Here is a 21,134-nt window from a genome sequence, read left to right as displayed (position 1 = left end):
TCCTCTGGGATGATCTTGATCTGGTTGTTATAAATAACGAATTAGCAGCTGTATGCACAGACTGTGCTTTTAACTGTCCAAGGGAAGGTTCAAGAGACTATGTTCTTCTGGCACAGCCTTCTAATTGCAAAGCATCTGAACCAGAGATGCAACCACTATCTGCTGCTTTGCAAATTCTCATTGCAGGTAGTTGTGAGATAAGAAGTGATGCAAATCCTCTTCATAAAAATGAGCACTAAGTGCACCTTAATGTGCCATTAGGACTGTTTCTTACTTCAGTAAGTAAAGTTTAAGTTATGTCTATGAATGAGAAGACTTTACAGTTTTGGCAGTCTGTATCTTGATTTGTTTTCAACTGAATACAAGAATATGGTGAATAAGCATTTTAAACCATACAACTGTAAGTATTACTTACTGTATTACAAACCAATTTGAACCAGAGTTCAGGACTGAGTGTAACTTGTACCTGAGTTTGCTTTAGGAAATAAGTGGCATGGATGTTTCTGCAAATTGAGTAAGGTATGTGAAAAGATGAAAGAAAGGCAGAGTTCTCCCGACCACCCTGGAGTATGTTGAGGGAGGAGTTTTTAAATTTTTTTTTTTACCTTTAGGAATGTGTGATTTAAGCTGTAATGGTTCTGATGTGCTATGTATTACAAGCCAGTTCTGACTTGCAATTATCTGGTTACATAGAAGAATAGCAAATGATAAGATACTTAGAAATAAAAAGATAGTTTGCTCTTTATTTAAATAGTGTCCTAGCTTTATTTTCCCTCAACTTTAGAACGTAAGGAAACTGGAATTGGTCATTATAGTATCAAGTTTCAGGATTTCACAGGGAAGAATCCCAATTTCTATTGAAAGCTAAAACACATCATTTTTACGCCAACAAAAATGTCAAATAACTTCATTTTAGAAGTGAAAATTTTAACTCTTGGTTGAAATATCAAACTGCATGTACATATATTCATGTCCCAGAGGCACTTCAGGTTGTTGACTAGAAGTCTTTGCAGCAGTTACTACCCTCTTGCTTCATGGGCGCAGTATCCAACAAACACAGGCTCAGCTGCTATGCCACGGCTGTTAAAATAAAGTGGAATGTATATGATTATAATCAAACAAGTGGCTGGTTGTGTAGGCAGGAAGAGAGATACTGGCACTCTATTTTTAATCTTTGTGTAAGCAAAACTACTTCCAAGAAATAACAGATTTAGGGAGTGAAAAGTGGCCCTATTCTACTGTTGATTGTACTTCTGTTTCAATCAGATGTACCAGGATATTATAAAACAAGTTGAAAAGCTTAAATTCGGGGGCTAGTTGTCTTGATCTTCTGCAAAATCTATTGCTTTTATTGAAAAGAAGTCATACGAACAACTTAGTAGAAGGTGTCCCAGTCCCTGGCAGGGGGGTTGAACTAGATGATCGTTAAGGTCCCTTCCAAGCCAAACCATTCTGTGATTCTATGAATGTGAAAACATGAACTAGCTGACATTTGCAGACTGCCCTGTCCCCAGCTCCACTGTTTCCTTCATATGCAGCTCTAATGATGTCATTTTCATTTTTTTGGAGGGAGCCAGTTTTAGTAAACAGAATTTTTCCAGCTATACTATCATAAATTATTCTGTCAAACAAACAAAAAACAACCTGTAGCTTACAATGGTGCAGTAAGATAGTATAAAATATGTTAAAGTAGCTGTAGTCAAAATTCTGAATTTAAGAACTAGATAGTACTGATACAGTGATTTGTAGGATAATATATACTGGTGTCTAAAGTGCACTTAAGAGCTGCAGTGGAAGAAACTGAATAATGAAATAGCTTATCTGAACTATTGCTTGGACCCAAGCCAGACCTACTCTTAGTAAAAGACAGGGTTGTTGCCTAGGTTTCCAGAACATACACCCACCTTTTTGTTCCCCTTCTCCCATCAACATTTCTCTGCAGTTTGGGCTGCTGTATCCTACAAGAAGCTGACTTTTTATCTGAATAGCAGCTACTGCTTTCATGGTACTACTTCAACAGCAATGGCCTTGGCCTTGCATTGGCAGAGCAACTGTTCTTCCAGTGTCTGTGATCGAGCTGTTACAAAGCTCTACCTAACCATTCCATCACTCCCTGCTACCCAGCTGTAGAGCAAGGCAGAGCTGTTCATTCTCCTCGGAAAGGCTCCTTGGCCTGCTGCAACTGCCGTGGTCTGTATATACCATGTATAAAGATGTTAGTAGGGACATAGTCCTTTGCCCATGCTCTAAGACTTTGCAACAGCCTGACTGATTAAAGCGGCTCTTTGAGTTGCACAATGCTAAGGAAGCCCCATATACATGAAAGGGAACAGAACAGCAGCTCCAAGCAACGCTCATTTCATTAGTAGAAAGGCAATGATTTCTTTAGTGTGTTTCTTGTTCAAAGCCTATATAAAAAGGAATCCTTTTCAGGAAGACACATCCCTTTATTAAGGTAATCTGTTTATAACAGGTATTGTTCACCATACATTTATATGCTAGCAAAGCAGTTTTAGCACCAAGAAGTAGTTTAAGGAAGAAGTGTGCAAGAAGTACAGGGAGTAGCCCTTAGTCTGCCCCTTCGTTCTGCATCTCTCATGCTAGCACTACCAGAACAGCTGCAGTCATCTGGAGCAGCTCCTTATACAGCAATACAAGTGCCAGCATTAAGGAAGAAGATGGAGATGCAGCAATAGTTAACCAGGTCCAGGAATAGCATGGCTTAGTTCACTGTAAAACCCTAATCCCAAAGGTACAGCCACTGTACGATTCACTGTTTAGTTCTATCAGTGTTTTCTCTGAGCCTCATCAAGAGATGCACCATCCAGCTAAGTGATAGGACACAAGTTTTTAAAGCCTTTTTATTTTTAACATGTATTTTTAAAGTCTCTTGATGTATCTTTTTCTCTTGACTGAGGAAGATTACATACAGCTATTTTCCTATGGCATTATTTTAAGCCAGCTTGAAATAAACCCAACGTCAAAACTTAGAAGTCTTTCAGTCACTCTTACCTTGATTAAAGAGCTAAGTATCAGTGATTCCAAGAGGTAATCATGCTAACATATCTACAGGAACACAAGCAGAGTGCTTGAGTTTTAAGTGCTGACTGTAACTGCCATTGTATCTTGTTCTTAAAAAGCCAGTTTGTATCTACCTTGAAATAAATACTTCTTCACACAGTTGGGATTTTTAATGACTTGTCATAAGCTTTTGTGGAGAAATTAAATGGCATGTTGCATTCTTTCTGCAGTCCAACTTTGCAGCAGCATTTGGGAAAACCTAAAAGGCTCTCTGACAGTGTAGCTTTAAAAGTAGAGTCAAACATGGACTTAAAATCTTGAAGTCACTCATTTCTACAACTGCAAATATACAAAGACAGCACTAGCAATTAGCCAGTAATGAGGCTAGGTAATTTTTAGGAAAGAACTGCAGAGAATAACGTATTATGAACTGACTTTGTTTACAGTACTCATAAATGAATTAAAATTTATCAGGGACTCCTTATTCACTCCTTTCAGTCCCTACACTAAGGCAATACCTGAAAGAATAGCTCGCTTAGGCTCACCTCTCCTGCAAACAGTTCCACTTGATTGCCTGCTGCAGGTCTTTAATTATTATTTATAATAAATAATTAACAAGTTTTTTTTTTAAAGTCTGCTTTTTCTCCTGTCTGTATACTCCTTCCATATACCCTTTAATATCGTTTTTGTCTGAAGTAAGTCAATCATGGTGTTGGGTTTTCCTTTAGAGGAAAGAGAGACATAAATGAGTTCTAGTATTTTACTGAAGAAAGTTAATGAGCTTTGAAAATGTTAGCTGCAAAACTGTCTAGAACTCCTGTCTTAATGTAGCTGTTCTTCCTCTTCAGTGGTTACAAAAACACATGGGATGACACTTACATACTCAGACTAGAGTCTAGTCTGCTAGCTCTCCTCCCTTCATTTCCAGGCCAGCAATGTAGGCCTGTACTTGAACTGCATGGGTTATAAAGCATGAGAACCAAGCTTTACTATAGGTAATAATCTTACCGGAGCATGCGGCATCGATGATTAGTCAGTCTTTTATAGGCATCCTGCAAGTTGGTCACATTTCTGCTACTCCAGAGTCTTTCTCCTACAGCACTTGCTCGAGGCCTGTAAAGATATACTGAGCTTTAAAGTAGGTATGGTCTATAACCAAGAATGGATTAAGGTTTTTAATACTACGTCTTATATATCCACAAGCATAAATTTTTATAGCTGCTCAGGTTCAGCACAGAGCACTGTTACCACTAACATACAGTCCTGTTGTATTAATTAATGCTCCTTGTAGCTAGCTTTCTAAAAATGTAACAATAAAGCAGTTCATACCATAATCTTGGTGTGAGGTTAGTTGCATCCACAAATTCCCCCCACAGGCAGGCTTCTCCACCTATTAAAAGTTTTTTCTGTTTTTCAGATCCTGAATTCAAAGCAGATAGTTAGAATTTCTATTTGCTCAGAAGATGGACATATATCAACAATTTCATTTTCCAATACTGAGAGAGGATCAATGTTGGTTGTTCTGTCATATAAACTACCTATCCTAAGCACTAACTTAACGTTCCGGTAGTCTTGTTACTGAATGTAAGAATGACCAGGCCATTTTCCCAAAGAACCTGTTTCCCTTCTCTGCCAGAAAGGATTTTATGTTTTATCCTCTGAAGACATTCTTGAGCCTTCTGACATTCTTCAGAGATTTCAGTCCTGACTGAAACTGTTCATTCTGCCATACACAGAACATTCCTTGAAAAAGCTACAAAGCCAGGTGTCCTCCCTAATCAGCTCTGAGAGCTACCTTGCACAAAATGAAAGCCACGGGGAAAGCATAAGATGCTTTTATCAGCTTTAGCCAGAGGGAGAGAACCTTTCTTTTTCCAGAACAGTCTAACACTCTAGGAGCTTGCTAACATAGGAATTCAGTGTCTGTCTACCAAGAGGCACACCTCTGCCCGTAACGCATGATGCATCTGTCCACATAGTCCAGCATCCTGTTTCACAGAAGCACCAGTGCCAGATGCTTGAAGAAGATGACACTTTCCCTGTGGAAAGTTGCCTTTTTTTTTTATTTGAGAATTTCCCAGAGTTCTAGCTGACATTAAAGTCCTTTGAGTATAGCATATTTGATCATGGTGACATCATGAGCACTCTAAATAGCCTTAATCTTTCCATTTACACCTCACTATGAGCCAAAGACTGTCATGCACAGAACACACATACAAAAAAAAGTAACAAACCAGGGAAGTTAAGTGGTTCAACGCTGTAGTATTTCTTCCAGTCTTGCCCATAACTAATGTAATCTAAGTACCAGGGAGCTGCCAGGATAGCCGTGAACCCAGCTCCAGTGACACTGCTTAGTTCATAAGCATAGTTGTTTTCCATCCACACTTGAACTACAGTGTCTGGTTTCAGCTAAAAGGGGGGAAAAAAAACCAAACAGAAAAACCCAAAAACATTAAAGACAATCCTAATTGCTGTTACCAGGAAAAAAGATGATGGATTTCAAAACTAGGTATTTTGTTTTGAAGAGGAACATCTTGGAAGTTATCTTTTGTCATTTTTTTCCACCCCCACAGTCTAAAGCTGATTAGCTCTTTGCTGGTTTTAAACAGACTTTACACTAGACTGAAGCCTAGGTTATACTACAGACAGTTAATGCCCTAAGAGGGTTCTTGCATGCACCAGTTATCTGACCAGCTGGTGTTACTAGACTAAACACACAGTTAAGGCGGGGGGAGGGCAGGGTTAGGGGGCAAAAAATTCATAGAAACTTCCCTACCCTTTACTCTGATGCTCTAAAGGATATTATCTGTGTTCACCTTTAGAAAGCAGTTCAATGCTGGTGTTCCTATTCCACCTATTTTACCTGTTCAATAAATGATAATGTCAAGGCAGGCCCCACACCTGGGGAAGACTTACTAAAGCCATCAGACTTGCTTTAAGTCTTAAGAGACACAACTGTAACTACTAGTCTACTTTGGAAGCCTCCCCCAATATTGTGCTGTTATGCAAGAGTATCTTATTTCTTTTCCCATCTTACCTGTGCTTTGTTATCAAACACTTCTTGCCAGACCATGTATCCTTTGTTATAAGAGGAAACAATGTCCAAAATCCTAAAATTTAGAAATCAGATCATGTTTGTGAACTTAAATGAGATCAGTACAGGCACACAAAGTAGCAACATTTTCTACCCTAAGGCACATCAGGCCTTTCCCAGCAATGCATAGCGAACCAAGAAAAAACAGCCTTCTGTGCTCTGCCTCAAAGAGGATGTTCTCCCATTTATAAGGATATGCATGTGCAGTAACACAAACTGATGTTCCAAACTACAAGCAACTCATACAGGCGTCTAAATCCATGTTACTTGAGTATGAGAGAAATAAGCAGCGGCAAACCCTTAGAACTTTTCTTCCCTACCCTTGACATTACAGCAGATAAACTAGGTTAAGATACTCGATACATTCAGAGTAAGTGTAGGACAAACCTACATGTCCTTGTTGTGTACCACATTTTAAAGCTGTGAACTTTACATTCAATGAATTAAAATAAAGTGGGTAGTCCCCAACACATGGCAATTTTTGAAAGTAATATAGGCTAACCTAAATCAACCTCAGTACCCGTACCTCAACACCACCCCAGATACTGGCTGTGAAAAGCTGAGCAAGAATTAAAACAACCAACATACTTCTGAATATAGTAAGATTCCAGTTTAGCATAGTCAATGCCAAATCCTTGCTTCTTCATGAACTTTTTCACTTCAGGGTTAGATTTCCTTAAATAGTAACAACAAAACAAGTGAAAAAAAAAATTAACGAACCTTGTTTTAAACCAGATTTTCCAACCATTTCCACCTATGCACAGCACACTCGCTAATGCCTTAGGCACTCCATAGCCTGGAATGCACAACAGAGCAGAAACAGCAGGCTAACATGATTTCGGTATTTTTAAACAGTTTCATCCCAATGTGAAATAGTCCTACTTCTCTGGCAGAACTACTGGAGTCCCTGCTCTGAAGCAGTTTCTGGCAGGCTGCCTCAACATCCTAAGAGCTCTGGGGTTCTTGGCTTCTCTGCAACTTTGTGGGAAAGTTTCCAGCAGGTCTGGAAACTGAGCAGCCATAGTACCAGGGGATCTGCAGGAGTGACATCAAGAATTTTGGAAGATACCCCAAAAGCAAACCAACACTTTTGTGATAAAGCATTTGTCAGAAATTTCCTTTCTTTTTAAAAATTAAAGCAAGTCCTGACTGTTCAGATTTGATGTTTCAAGAGAACATACAAATACTAACTAGATCAACTTGAATACTCATACAATTAGATCTGCTACAAATCCTGTAATATTAGTTACTCTAGCAGAGAAATTCCAAAATACTCAGAATCCACACCAATTGAAAAACTCTATTAATACATGCCATACTTCTAATACAAATACACAAGAGTCAGTACTGTAATACTGAATGTTAGCAGATTTTTCTGGAAGGCAGAACTCAATGGAAAGAACTGCTTTTCCTTTAACACAAAGCATTTAAATGTCAATTATCTTATATAGCACTTTTCTACCACACTAGTTCTCCTTCCTGCCAGGAAGTTTTCATAAAGAAATCCTTTAGTGTACCTGAACATTTGTGAAACTACTAGTCAAAGCAAAATTCTGCACAACATCACTTGCTTGCTGAGGATCACAAATGCTCTGCCTGTAAATAGTTACAGAAGTAGGAGTGGAGATCTTTGGGTTAAGCAGTGAAAACTGTCTCACGCAACCGAGTTCCATAACCGATGGATTTAGGCAAGTTTAAGAGGCACTAGGTATTTATTCTTTGAACTGTCACCATACCAACAATCAAAGTTCACTTCATCTCCTCCCAAATGAATGTATGCATCTGGAAATACACTGCTGATCTCTTTGAAGAATGTAGTCATGAAGTCGTAAGTCGTATTCAAAATGGGATTTACAGGTCCAAAGGACCCAGTTGGCTGTTCTCCACTGTAGCAAGGGGTGAGAAGATCTTTCTGACCTAAGAGAAACAATTAATAGAGGATATTCAGTTCCATGTCAGTATGCTAACTTTGCTAGCTGGAAGAGGCTGTTATCCATATCAAAAAGGTCATTATTCATGACTTACGCGCTCATCTATTCTAAGTATAATCAAATAAAGGCAGGATGAAATAAAAGACCTTGCCCAAGGTTGAAGAACCCTCCAGCTGGAAATCAGGACTCTGACTTTTAGATTTGTGATTTAGCACACACTACTTTACAGAACATGTCACTATACCCAGAAAACAGCTTCTGGATGACTACTTGAATGAAGAAGCTTTAATAAATTTAGAAAAGTCAGTCAAACATAACAACCGTGCTCCAGAGGCCTCTTTCCTCTTTTTATCACTCTGCTTTGTTAAAATCTAAGTAGGTGGGAGGTATATGGCTCAAGGTAGATGTTCTACCTCAGTCTGCTAGGAATAAATCCTCTACACAAGAAAGGAAAGATAGAAAGATATCAAAACTAAGCACTTGTTCTTGAGTCAAGATACCTGAAGTAACATGAGCCAAGATAACAAAATAGGAAAAAAGTTATTGCATGTAGGTTGGAGATTCTCAAGTCCAGTTTATTTGGTAAACTGTCACTGCAGCAGCACCTTTCTGGCTGTGCATTTCCTACTCTGACCTCATTTCCCCCAAACAGGGACCTAGTGGTAGATTGCTTCAACTACTCTCTGCACATGCCTTAAGACTTCTCTCCAATATCTGGAATTTGAAGGCAAACAGAGCATAGCTATCCCGGTTCATAGGCAAAGCTAGGACTGCCCCTTGTGCATCACATTAAAAAAAGCTATTATACAAGAAGCTAGCAGGAACAATTTATTTTAGGCAAGGGAGCTCAACCTTGCTCTTAATATGAATGCAGACTACCTCACATATCACCATGCAAGCCACTGGCTTTCATTAGTGCTCCATAACAGCAGAGACCACATGAGAGCAAGGATTCAGAAAGACTGTTTAGAAAAGTTAGGTTTTGCCTTGTTCCTTTCCTCCTCATTTTAAATTAGTGAGAAAAAGCCTAAGACATCTTCCAACATTATGTCCACATCCCCACAGGATAAGTACAAGACTTGCCCCATGGCTAAAGCTAAAGCTATGAAGTGCTAGAAAAATCTTTACTTCATTCCAATGAAATTCCAGTCAGTGCGCTTTGAATTATGGCACATTAATTCCCTGGTCCTTAAGTACATGTAAACACCACCACTCTCAGGATTCAAGCATTCTCTATCAAGAGAAGTATTGCTCTGAAATCCCGAAGATAGAGTGTGAAGAAGCAGACAACTTTCCTGTGTTTTACACACTAGCAGATTACCACTTTACTAATAGATAGAAACACCAACCACTTCGAAAAAACCTTTTCAAAGCAGAAATCTCTACCCTAGAGACAGCAACTCACTATTTGTAGCCACTGCTGTATTACTCTAAACTCAAGAGTACTGGATGGGGGGTAAAAACAATATGAAGTCTAAGGCAGACAGAATGTGTCTGTGCCTTCTCACACACACCCAGCACAGGAAGCGTCAGCTTTCTCTGTTCATCGTAGTTCCTCTAACACATAAAGGCCATGACCATCACTGAGTCTGCCCCTTCCTTACCTCTTATCAAGGGCCTTTCAAAGCAGTTTAAAAGGCTGTTTTTTAACAAGTTCATTTGCTTCCTACACGCTACTTACCCCAATCTTTCAAACATTAATACTTTTTTGGACATACCTTTTCCCCAAGACTGTGTGTGTCCTGGGGTATCAAACTCTGGGATGACTCTAATGCCTCTTAACCGAGCATACTCAATCACCAGACGGACATCAGTAGGAGTATAGATGTGGTTATAGGAGTATGCACCCTGTAAAAGTATTCACATTTAGAGACAGTTTACAAAACGCTGTACCAGCAGCTCATAAAATTGGGATTAAAGTGTTATAAATTTAGACTGGTGAGCAGTTTTACAAGTTAGCCTTTTCTGGTTTATCACACGTGCAACTGCACTGACTTTTGGTTGACTAGTGGGAGTGGGGGGAAAAAAAAACCACAAAAATGAACCCCTTTTTCCACACTAAGATAAATCTCCTGAGGAAACTGTCCCTTCCTTCAGTAACTGTGAGCTAAGGAGAAAACAGAAAAGCTAGTTTCCATTCCATCATTTTTTTGAAAGATGCCTCTATATAGAAGAATTGAAAAATATAAGTTGGTTTTCCCCTCCACCTCTGCATCATTAGCTCTGAAACATAGGGCCCTTGATACATAACATGCAAGACTAATGGAAAAATTTTGCCAAGTCAGAAAGAATGGGCGTCTTCTTCCAACACCTCCGCTTGTCAGTTTTAATACAATGCCCAATTTAGCATCAGCACATGTTTGTTTTGTGACTGAATTTGAGAGTCTACTCCCACACAGCCAACAAATGTGACAAGTGACCCAGACTGAAACAGTTTGATGAAACACATGCCTGCCGAAGAGCCAAACTACATAAGAAGAGCATCATGACTCCTCATGATTAAGAGCACCTTAAGCTTCTATTTATCTGGAAACGATTTCCACAGCTGAGTTACTCAAAAAAGATAATGATAAACAAGAATCCTTTTGAAAAGAAGGCTATTGAGACAAAGGCCATCTCCCTCTCTCCAGGTGTCAGTGGGGAATAGGACAGAACTATACAACCATGACAAGGAAAAATAATCTGAATGCACCATCCAACATTTATAATTTTTGAATTACAAAATTCTTCACAGCAACTGCTCAAGCACTGACTACATAATTTTCATGAGGGTCAGATTCTAGCATGCGTTTTAAAACAGATTTGGCTACTACTGTTAACATGACTGAGCACGAACCTCATGATGGCTTCATTAATTAGCAAAGTCTGCTGTGAATCAGGAAATAAAGGGATACACTGCACTGTATTTGTTTTAGAAAACAACCTCTCACTTTTGGACCTCTTATAGACATGTCATGTTTTGTAATGTTAACTAGATCTCAGAAGTGTCAAAATTACTACTGCACTGGCTCCAAACCTAGAGCTAACAGGAAACTCTTACATTTGTTTGAGTGGCGGGAAGTTTGCAGTTAAACAAACAAACCAACAGAAATCCAAGCAGGGTTTACTAAAACAGATTATTTGCACGCCATTACCGCTTGAAGGCCTGCAAACACTGAGGATCACTGTCACCAGCAAGTTTGCACAGAAAAGTTAGGAAGGTCATTTACCATGCATCCACCAAGGAAGATTTGAACATGGTACACACAGACACTTAGGTAGGATCCTAAATGTGAACTTGCTGGTTACTGGTCCTTTGGTACTGCTTCACAATCAGCCAACACAGGTGTACTCAACCATTGATAGGCTCGGCATTTTATTTTCACGAAATACGTGCCAGATTTCTGCCCTCCCATCCTGTTCCAATGATGTTTACTCACCTTGTCACTTAACTCAGGGAAATAAATACTCTGGTAAGGGAATGACTGATCATCTACTATATGCCAGTGGAGAACATTGAACTTGTTAAAAGCCATGGCATCCTGTAACAAGTAATACAATACAGTTTAGTTAAAGCATTTCATTCTCACAGAAAACCTATGCAAAAAAGGTGGTCTTGTCCCAGTATATCCTGCATGCCTAAAGCAACAACTGAAAAAAAACAACAACAACAACAACAACAACAACAACAACGAAAGAAAAAGCGTACCATGTTTCACAGAATCCCAGAAGCATACACCAAAATTCACCAGCCTGTTTATACTACTGCTCCATTCCTCTGCCATCTATTTGCACCACTCCTGTCAACAAGCTCTTGATCCGATCATGCTACACTGGTTGACAGAAGAACTGTTACAAATGCTTGTGAATTTCTTCCACTTCAGAACATATGGTAATTCTCTATGCACCATCAGCTATTTCAGCTTACAGATAAGCTTATACTTTTCTACCTAAATACTTTGGACTCAAAAACTAAGCAGCATGAGAGTTTCCTACTATTTAGTACGTCCCTACTAGTGATTTCTGCAAAATCCATTTCAGATGCATGCAAAATAAAGCATGCATTTTCCCCACAGAAGACAGTGTTCCCTTTATGTTTTCAGACATTAGTGTCAGTAATTCCCTTTTTTGAACTTGAAGAGAAATGTTAACACACTTATTTTAGAATTATGACTCCAGATGGACAGTTAGACACATACCCTGAGTTATGCAAGTTTGTTAGCATCACTAGAAGTGGCACGTGCTGTGAGCAGATGGAATCGGTGTCCTCTACATTGTTAGGGACAGAGTAATTGCAACACAGTTGCTTCCAATCTCTTGCCATGGTGTGATTATTTCCATCCCTCCCCCTTTCTTTTTTCACCAAGCTGTATTTAAAGCAGTGGCAAAATCTCTTCAGGAACCCCCATCAAATCCAAAGGAAGATCTATACCTTGTCCATTCCCCAAAATTATCTCACCTGTTTTATTAGACAGCAGAAGTTTTAATTACCGCATGTCTTCATGCATTTCTATCAAATACCATCTTTCCCCATAGAAAATTATGTCTCCTGACCTTAAACTCATCCTTCCTCAAGGACAATGCCCTTCCTGGAAATACAGTACAGCAGCTGAACATAAACAAGAAATGTGCCTGAACTGCTGCCATAAGCATCTAATTACCACACATCAGTCACTAAAGGGATTACTGCTGCTTTTTATTAGGTTAGCCTGGATTCAGGCAGGCACAGAGGTGGGAGGAAAAGTACACTTCTTAAACCAGCAAAATCTCATAAAATGTAGCTCAGTGAAAGTATTAGAGCCACAGACATAATTTAAAGAAAGAAAACAGAATAGCAAGAGTCACAGAAACACAAAAATGGTTAGAAATTAAAGTTGCAAAAGTCAAGTTATTTTTTGGACATTGTCTCTTTCAGAAAAGAGAACAAATATTGACACAAGCAACTGCTTGAGACTTTGAAGCACCTCAGTTGTAAATGAAACACCACACAAACGCTACTTGCTGAACAGGGACTGATCCTAAAGGTAAATACAAGTGGTAAATACCCATGGAGGGGCAAGTTCTGAGCACAGTTCAAGGATGACCTCAGAACTGAAGACTGGTTTTACCTGCACTCTCTTCCTGCCCACCTTAAACCTGCTCTGCGAAGTTCTGCAACATGGAAGGGAAATTTCTAACACTATTCTATCTTGAAAAAACAAGACAGAGACAAGACAGGACACAGCATGTTCAACCATTCAAAGGCTCCTCCATCTCAACCTGCCAAAAAAGCCCTGCTACAAGGATTTCAACAGTAGAAAAGGGGAGTACAAACCAGAAAAGCCTACAGCTTTGGCTGCTATGATTATACAAATTCAGCACCTTCCCATCAAGGTGGCAGTACACACAATTCCTAGTGTACTTAAGCTTTTTGGAGAAAGTTTTGTTTGGGTTTTTTTGTTTGTTTGTTTTTCCTTTTTGAAGGGATAGAGTGAAAGACATCAGTAGCTTACAATGAACATTGCCAATTTCCCCCCTCGCTCTGTACTACTTAACTACTGGCTTGCTCTTAGCAGCCTAAGAAAGGACTACCAAAGCCTGGTTATTGAAAAGACTGGAATTTTCCTGCAACCACTGGCACTGAAGCCAGAATTTGCAAGGTCTCCCCTGTACTGCTTGATGTCTCAGTCTTAGACAGTCAAATGTCTCAAAACATGCTTCCAAGAAATACGTGAGCTGGTTTAGGCAACAGAAAATACAGAAAACCCAAGGTACCACAAATCCCAGCCTCTTTTACAGATTCACTAATCATTGTGTCTGCCCGCTCAATTCCCCTCTGCTGTATGTTCTGACCTTCACTCAGCAAAGTTCACTCTGTCCTCTTAGGTCAGCCAGAAGAAACGGTTTCTCCTTTCATACCAGCTCCAGTTGCTACCTACTTCAGGGAGCAAAACACAATGACGAAAAGCTTTTGTTCTTAATGATAGAAAACTGCCCACTTACCAGGTTTGTAAGAATAGATTTCAATGGTAAATAATGCCTTGAAGTGTCTAGTAAGATTCCTCTATGAGCAAATCTTGGGAAGTCGTTGATTTCAGATTCATTGACAAGAAACTACAAGAACAAGATTTAAAAATTAGAATTCCAATTATATGTTCACCATTTCAAACAAGAAATACTTAACTTTTCAGTTTATTAACAACTTTCAAGGATCATTTTCTGAAAAAATACTTAATGAAACTAGTAGATTTGCTGTTTCTGGAAGAGCACCTCACAAAGAACATGGTTGTCTGTTATCAGGACTGTTGTTTTAGTTAACAGCTATACTTACACTTCCATAGTCATCTTCATGAACCAACTGGCTGAAGGTTTCCAAACCTGGAAAAAAAATTTTGAGAAAGGGATCTGGAGTACAACTCAGTACTTGTCCTTAAAGTTTTGTTAAAAACAGGACCATAACTATTTACAGGTGTTCACAGAGCTAGAAAGAATGCTTTGTAGCTGAGTTTCATTTTAGCACAGCTTCCTTAATTGCTCAAGCACCACAGGTAACGAAGTTCTGAAGAGAGAACCAGTCAAGTTCTCCATTATACACAAGTACTGAACATTAGCACTACAGCTCAGCTGTACCAAATTAATCCCTGAATAGTATGGAAGTTACTGATAGTAAGGTAGGAATTTCTGGTGTTGTCATGCATTTATTCCTCTCATTTCTGGAACTGATGAAGTTTCTAATTCAGCATGAAAAATCTGCTGATTTAGACTAATATTCCAGTAAGAACAGCAGACTAAAACTTCAGCATTATGGTCTTCTTGGTGATTTTCAGTTATTAGGTGGAGTCAGAGAATAATTTGTTCACACTGTACATCAGAGAGCTTTTTAGCACCCAGGATTTGGTTGGCTTGGCTGATCTCAGGCACAGCAACAGTGCACTTCCTGTGTGCTACTGGATCTGAGATGCTGAGCATCCAGACTGAGGGTCCAACGAACACACACCTGGTATCCTTCTGGCCTCTATGCCCAAGCTTACCTCCCAAGAAGGACTGAATGAGGACAAGGCTTAGTGGTCAGCTGGTTCTTAGTCTAGCATGGAGTTTGTATAAACCCAGAACAAATAGCTCTATAGGAAAAGTATCAGCTTACCTCTTAAAGCACCCCATACCTCATCTGCTTTCAGTATAGCCACAGGCTCAGTTACAGTTAAGTGATCTACAGAAAAAAAAAAAAATATTCCTCAAGGAACCATGGATTGACAGGACAATGCTAACAGGCATTAAAGAGATTCTTCAAGTGCCATGTCTCTCTTTGCTTTTTCAAATCTAAGGAATGCTGTTTTAAGAGTGATACCGTGCAGCTATTTTTCATTTATGTGCTCCTGAAATATTGCAAGCTACTAGTTAGAGAGTCAAAAGTTAATGATTAAGATGATAAAACAAATATGGTGCTCAATAATGGCAATGTTAAATATTGCACATTGGCCAGAACTCCAGCAAAGTTTAACCCAAATGACTCAAAACATATCAGATGATATTTTTGCATTTAAGACATAGGTGATAATGGTTGGGTAACTAAGCCAGACCTAACCGCAGAACTTTACTTCTCTTTTTGCCTTCCTTTTATATAGATTATGCTCACATATTTTTTTTAGAGATATAGCTTGTCAATTAATATTGTTAGGTGCTTACTATAAAGTAATTAAATTACAAGGGAAAAAAAAATCAGACCCCACCATCTAATGACCTCGTGTATAGGGGCAGTGAGATGAAGTAAGGTAAGTAAAATGAAGAATGGTATCTGAAGGTATCCATAACAATCCTCCCTTAAGTTTGGGTACTGGAGTACAGTACAAAGCACTGGAAAAAAAAAAGCTAAAGCAACTTTGTTTTTCCATTTAAGGTGATTCAGGAACTTTTAGTGAAGTAGAGGGATGGGGTGCTAGTGAGGGCCCTCAGTCAGCTGCTCTGAGACATGCTGGCTACACTGCAGCACACTTAAAAGTCTTACGGACATGAACCAGGGGCTCCTATCTAATAGAAGCCAAAAGGGAAACACCAGTGAAATACCTCAAAGGAATTAAGGTGTGTTCCTCTAAAAAGGTGACATGGCCAACAGCGCAGCTGAAGCGCCTCTACACCAATGCCCACAGCACGGGCAAGAAACAGGAGGAAATGCAAGCCACTGTGCTGCTAGAAAGCTACGACCTGGCTGTCATTACTGTAACTTGGTGAGACGAATCCCACGACTGGAATGCAGCGGTCGATGGCTACAGGCTGTTCAGAAGGGACAGGTGAGGAAGGAAGGGTAGGGGCGTTGCCCTCTATGCTGAGAAATGGACAGAGTGCAAAGACCCGTCTCTGAAGAATAGCCATGAGCAGGTCAAAAGCTTATGGATAAGAATCAGGGACTGAGGCAACAAAGGGAACTTTGTGGTTGGTGTCTACTACAGGCTGCCTGATGAAAAGGAGTCTACTGATGAAGCCTCCTTACTCCAGCTACAGGAAGCATCGTGCTCGCAGGCTCTCGTCCTGCTAAGGGACTTCAGCCACCCCAACATCTGCTGGAAAAGTAGCAGGGAGAGCTGTAGGCAGTCCAGGAGACTCCTGGAGTGCATGGAGGTTAACTTCCTGTACCAGGTAACAGACAGCCCTACCAGAGGGGATGCCATACCGGACCTGTTGGTCACCAATGCAAGTGAGCTAACTGGCGACACCACGATTGGAGGCAGCCTGGGCTGCAGTGATCATGCACTCGTGGAGTTTGCAGTCCTGAGAGATATGGGGCAGGTGAAGAGTAATTCAATAGGAACCCCCTGGGAAACTGCTCTCAGGGACAAGGCAGCAGAACAGAGCTGGCAGACCTTGAAGGATGCCTTCCATAGAGCGTAAGAGCTCTCGATCCCCAGGTGTAAAAAATCAGGAAAGGAAGGAAAGAGACCAGCATGGCTGAGTGGAGACCTGCTTGTCAAACTAAAGGGCAAGAAGGAAATGCACAGGCAGTGGAAGCAGTGATAGGTGTACTGGGAAGAGTACAGGGACACTGCCCAGTTGTGTAGGAATGGGGTCAGGAAGGCCAAGGTGGAGCTGAACTTGGCAAGGGATGCAAAGAATAATAACAAGGGCTTCTACAGGTATGTCACCTAGAAAAGGAAGGTCAAAGAAAGTGTACTCCCCTGATGAGCAAGACTGGCAGACTGGTAACAATGGATGAGGAGAAGGCTGAGGTACTCAACAACTTTTCCGCTTCAGTCTTCACTGGCAATCTCTCTTCTCACACCACTCAAGGGGATGGACTGCAAGACCGGGACTGGAAGAGAACAGTCCCTCCCACTGTAAAAGAACATCAGATTTGAGACCACCTGAGACACCTGAACATACACAAGTCTATGGGACTGATGAGATGCATTCCAGAGTCCTGAGGGAACTGGATGACGCAGTTGCCAAGCCACTCTCCATGATATCTGAAAAGTCCTGGCAGTCAGGTGAAGTCCCTGCAGACTGGAACAAGGGAAATATTGCACCCATTTTTGAAAAATGTAGAAAGGAGGACCCTGGGAACTACCAACCTGCCAGCCTCACCTCTGTGCCTGGGAAGTTCAGGGAACAGATCCTCTAGAAGCTATGCTAGGGCACATGGAGGACAGGGAGGGGATTCGAGACAGCCAGCATGGCTTTCTCAAGGGCAAGTCTTGCCTGACCAACCAAGTGGTCTTCTATGATGTTGTGACCACACTGGTGGAGAAGGGAAGAGCTACGGATTCATCTGTCTTGACTTCTGTAAAGCCTTTGACATGGTCCCCCACAACATCCTTCTCTCTACATTGGAGAGAGATGGATTTGGCAGGTGAACGGTTGGGTGGATGAGAGGAATTCGTTGGAAGATCACAGCCAGAGCATAGTGGTCAATGGCTCAATGTCCAGAGGGAGACTGGTGACGAGCGGTGTCCCTCAGGGGTCTGTACTGGGACTAGTACTCTTTAATATCTCCATCGATGACATAGACAGTGGGAGCGAGTGCACTCTCAGCAAGTCTGCAGATGACATCAAGCTGAGTGGTGCAGTTGACATGCCTGAGGGACAAGATGCCATCCAGAGGGACCTGGACAAGCTCAAGGAATGGGCCTGTGTGAACCTCGTAAGGTTCCACAAGGACAAGTGCAGGGTCCTGCACCTGGGTCAGGGCAACCGCTGGTATCAATACAGGCTGGGGGATGAAGGGATTGAGAGCAGCCCTGCTGAGAAGGACTTGGGGGTACTGGCAGATGGAAAGTTGGACATGAGCCAGCAATGTGTGCCCACAATCCAGAAGGCCAACTGTACCCTGGGCTGCATCCAAAGCACTGTGGACAGCAGGTCGAGGGAGGGGATTGTGCCCCTCTACTCTGCTCTGGTGAGACCCCACCTGGAGTCCTGCGTCCACCTCTGGAGCCCTCAGCACAGGAAAGACATGGACCTGTTGAAGGAGGTCCAGAAGAGGGCCACCAAAATGACCAGAGGGACGGAACACCTCTCTTCTGAAGAAAAGCTGCAAGAGTTGGGGTTGTTCAGTCTGGAGAAGAGTAGGCTCCTGAGAGACCTTCTTGCAGCCTTCCAGTATTTATGGGGGGCCTATAAGAAAGATGGGGACAAATTTCTTAGCAGGGCCTGTTGCAATAGGACAAGCGGTAATGGTTTTAAACTAAAAGACATAGATTCAGACTGGATATAAGGAAGAAATTTTTCACAATGAGGGTGGAGAAACACTGGCACAGGTTGCCCAGAGAGGTGATAGATGCCCCATCCCTGGAACCTTTCCAGGTCAGGTTGGACGAGGCTCTGAGCAACCTGATCTAGTTGAAGATATCCCTGCTCATTGCAGGGAGGTTGGACTAGATGACCTTTAAAGGTCCCTCCCAACCCAAACTATTCTATGATTCTATGAAACAAATATTTTAAGTCTGTTAATTTTTTAAAAATCACATAAATACAGAGGTATAAAATTACACTATATCTATAAATCTATAGATTTATATTATTATTTAAACATCAAAGCAATAATAAACTGACCAGAGTCACACATTTGAAGCGGCAGAAAAAAAAAATCAGGAGTAAATTGCAGTATAATGATTTATGGGATCTGCCTCAGTATAAAAGAAAGGTTGGTTGTAAGTTATACAGTTCAAACATTTGTCTAAACTACCAGAGAAAAGCCATTCAGGGACATGAAGAAAGTACCTCAAGCTTCCATTTTAACCTAAACACAGACTGCATATACTGGACGTTCTGGGTGAGAAACAGAGCTTAGAAGACTACTGCAATCTCCACAGGTCTTCCTGTGGTTAAACTGTAGTTCAGTCACAGATTTACTTCCAGGACAGCAGCCTTTTTTCTGAACACCTACTGCACCCTAAATGAACACCAACAAGTTTTGTATGGCTATTTGGAACTTTTTACACAAGCAGGGAAGAAGCCAGCAGGTAGAAGGGCAGATAACTTGTACCTTGATTACATATTCAATACTCTTGCTTTGGATCAGTCAGTAACTATCCTATACTACCTCTATTAAGAAAAGGAGCCAAACTACTCAATACAGCAAATGACTAATAACTGCATATTTCAGCATTTGTTCCCTGAACAAGTTGTCCCATTAAAAGTAGAAAATTAAAACGTTGCTTACAACTGGAAAGCTCAGCTTAGTACATGAGGAAAAGTTCACTTTATTTGTAACAGGATGCAGCAGAGGGAAAAGCTCTGACTGTTCTTAAGAGTGCAACCTAAAAATCACATGATGTGACAGATGCCCTGACAGAAGAGAAGAACCAGCTTTGGTTAAAAGCTGAAGTTCACAAAGCACTTCAAAGTCCAACAAGTAGTAAAGCAGTATAATAACCTGACTGTGGCAGAAAAATTCTAAAGCATTAGTGATTTTGCTACTCTACTTCCTTTGCAGTGAAATGTATGATAACCTTGCATATAAAAATTGAGCTACCTGGCTAAATGTACCACAAAGATTGAGTAAACTTAAAATCAGTACATTCTATCACAAGGCAGGTGGAATTAATCCTGCTGCAGATGTAAGGTTTAAGATTAAAAGGATCTTTTTCCAAGGATCTGTGTCCTGGCTACCAAACAACTGCCTTGCCTAGGACAGAAGATTATCTCAAGACAGAACTAGATGAATTGAGTATGTTGAATTCAGTGCTAACCTGCCCAGCTGAAAAGCAACACTATCAATTCATCTTTCTTTCTGTTAAGAAACTTCTTGGGTGATTAGGATTTGATTTTAGAGTATCTCTCCACTCTGGACTTCAGTCATGAGAACTAAAGAAGCATAGGAGAACAAATCCAATATAACCATCACAGTTTTAAATCCTTTCTTAGATCTATTGATAGAAGGAAAGTGTATTTATAATACTGCAAAATGTGTAACAAGCTCAATGAACACTTTTCAGTTTTCCAGGAAAAAAATAAATACCATGTACATAAACCAGTGTAGGTAGCTTCAATTCAAATGTAGTTATCTAAGGAAAGCAGATGAATTAACAAAGCCAGCCTTCACTCAACACCCTGTACTGAAAGAAAGGATAATCTCTTGACTATGCATAGATCTCATCACACATAACTGGGTACAGCACAGCATAATAGCTCTGATTCTTAATGATAGTTACCAGAAAGGACAGCAGCAGGCAAATGAGCTGAATGCTAGCTATACTGCAGAAATCATAGGTTACACTTCTAACCAGCTTCGTGATTCACTGAGGGCAGAAATTTCCCAGAGCATTAAGAGCAAGAATTATCTTCTGGTTGCCACTGCTGTGAAACGTTCTCGCGTGCCTCGGTGAGCCTGTGATTTCCAGTTCCTTAAAAAAAATAATCTGCTGACTTTTACATGGACACATGACTGGAAAGCAAGCGCTAACGATGCCGTATAAGCCGTGGAAGGAGAGAGAAACGCGGTGACCGGCTGTGCGCGGTACTCACAGGCCTCGCTGGAGGCGAGGTGCGGGTAGCTGTGACAGCCGGGCTCCCGGGACGCGATGACCACCTGCAGCTGCGACAGCTCGGGCTCCGCTCGGGCGCTGAGCGGCCTGCGGGCTCGCTTCCGCCAGCGGGACTGCCCGAACATGTACTCGTAGTACCTGCCGGGGAAGCAC

The 21,134-nt window shown here is 40.9% G+C and overlaps 1 protein-coding gene across 1 annotated transcript; it reads right to left on the bottom strand.

Annotated features, from left to right (window-relative positions):
• Positions 1-895: 895 nt before the first annotated feature.
• On the bottom strand, positions 896-21,127 carry HEXB (hexosaminidase B (beta polypeptide); the record flags this gene model as incomplete). Its single annotated transcript, XM_010287480.1, has 13 exons — positions 896-1,080; positions 4,030-4,134; positions 4,351-4,441; positions 5,256-5,430; positions 6,059-6,131; positions 6,704-6,790; positions 7,852-8,032; positions 9,765-9,894; positions 11,466-11,567; positions 14,008-14,118; positions 14,336-14,382; positions 15,149-15,214; positions 20,962-21,127. Coding segments are annotated over 13 exons (1,395 nt in total), but the record flags the coding sequence as incomplete, so codon positions are not given.
• Positions 21,128-21,134: the final 7 nt, after the last annotated feature.

The sequence above is a fragment of the Phaethon lepturus genome, unplaced genomic scaffold, assembly GCF_000687285.1.
Source record: "Phaethon lepturus isolate BGI_N335 unplaced genomic scaffold, ASM68728v1 scaffold9490, whole genome shotgun sequence".
In the NCBI taxonomy this organism is placed as follows: domain Eukaryota; kingdom Metazoa; phylum Chordata; class Aves; order Phaethontiformes; family Phaethontidae; genus Phaethon; species Phaethon lepturus.
The sequence above is the reverse complement of the archived record's forward strand: the minus strand, read 5'-3'. Positions and strand labels throughout refer to the sequence as shown.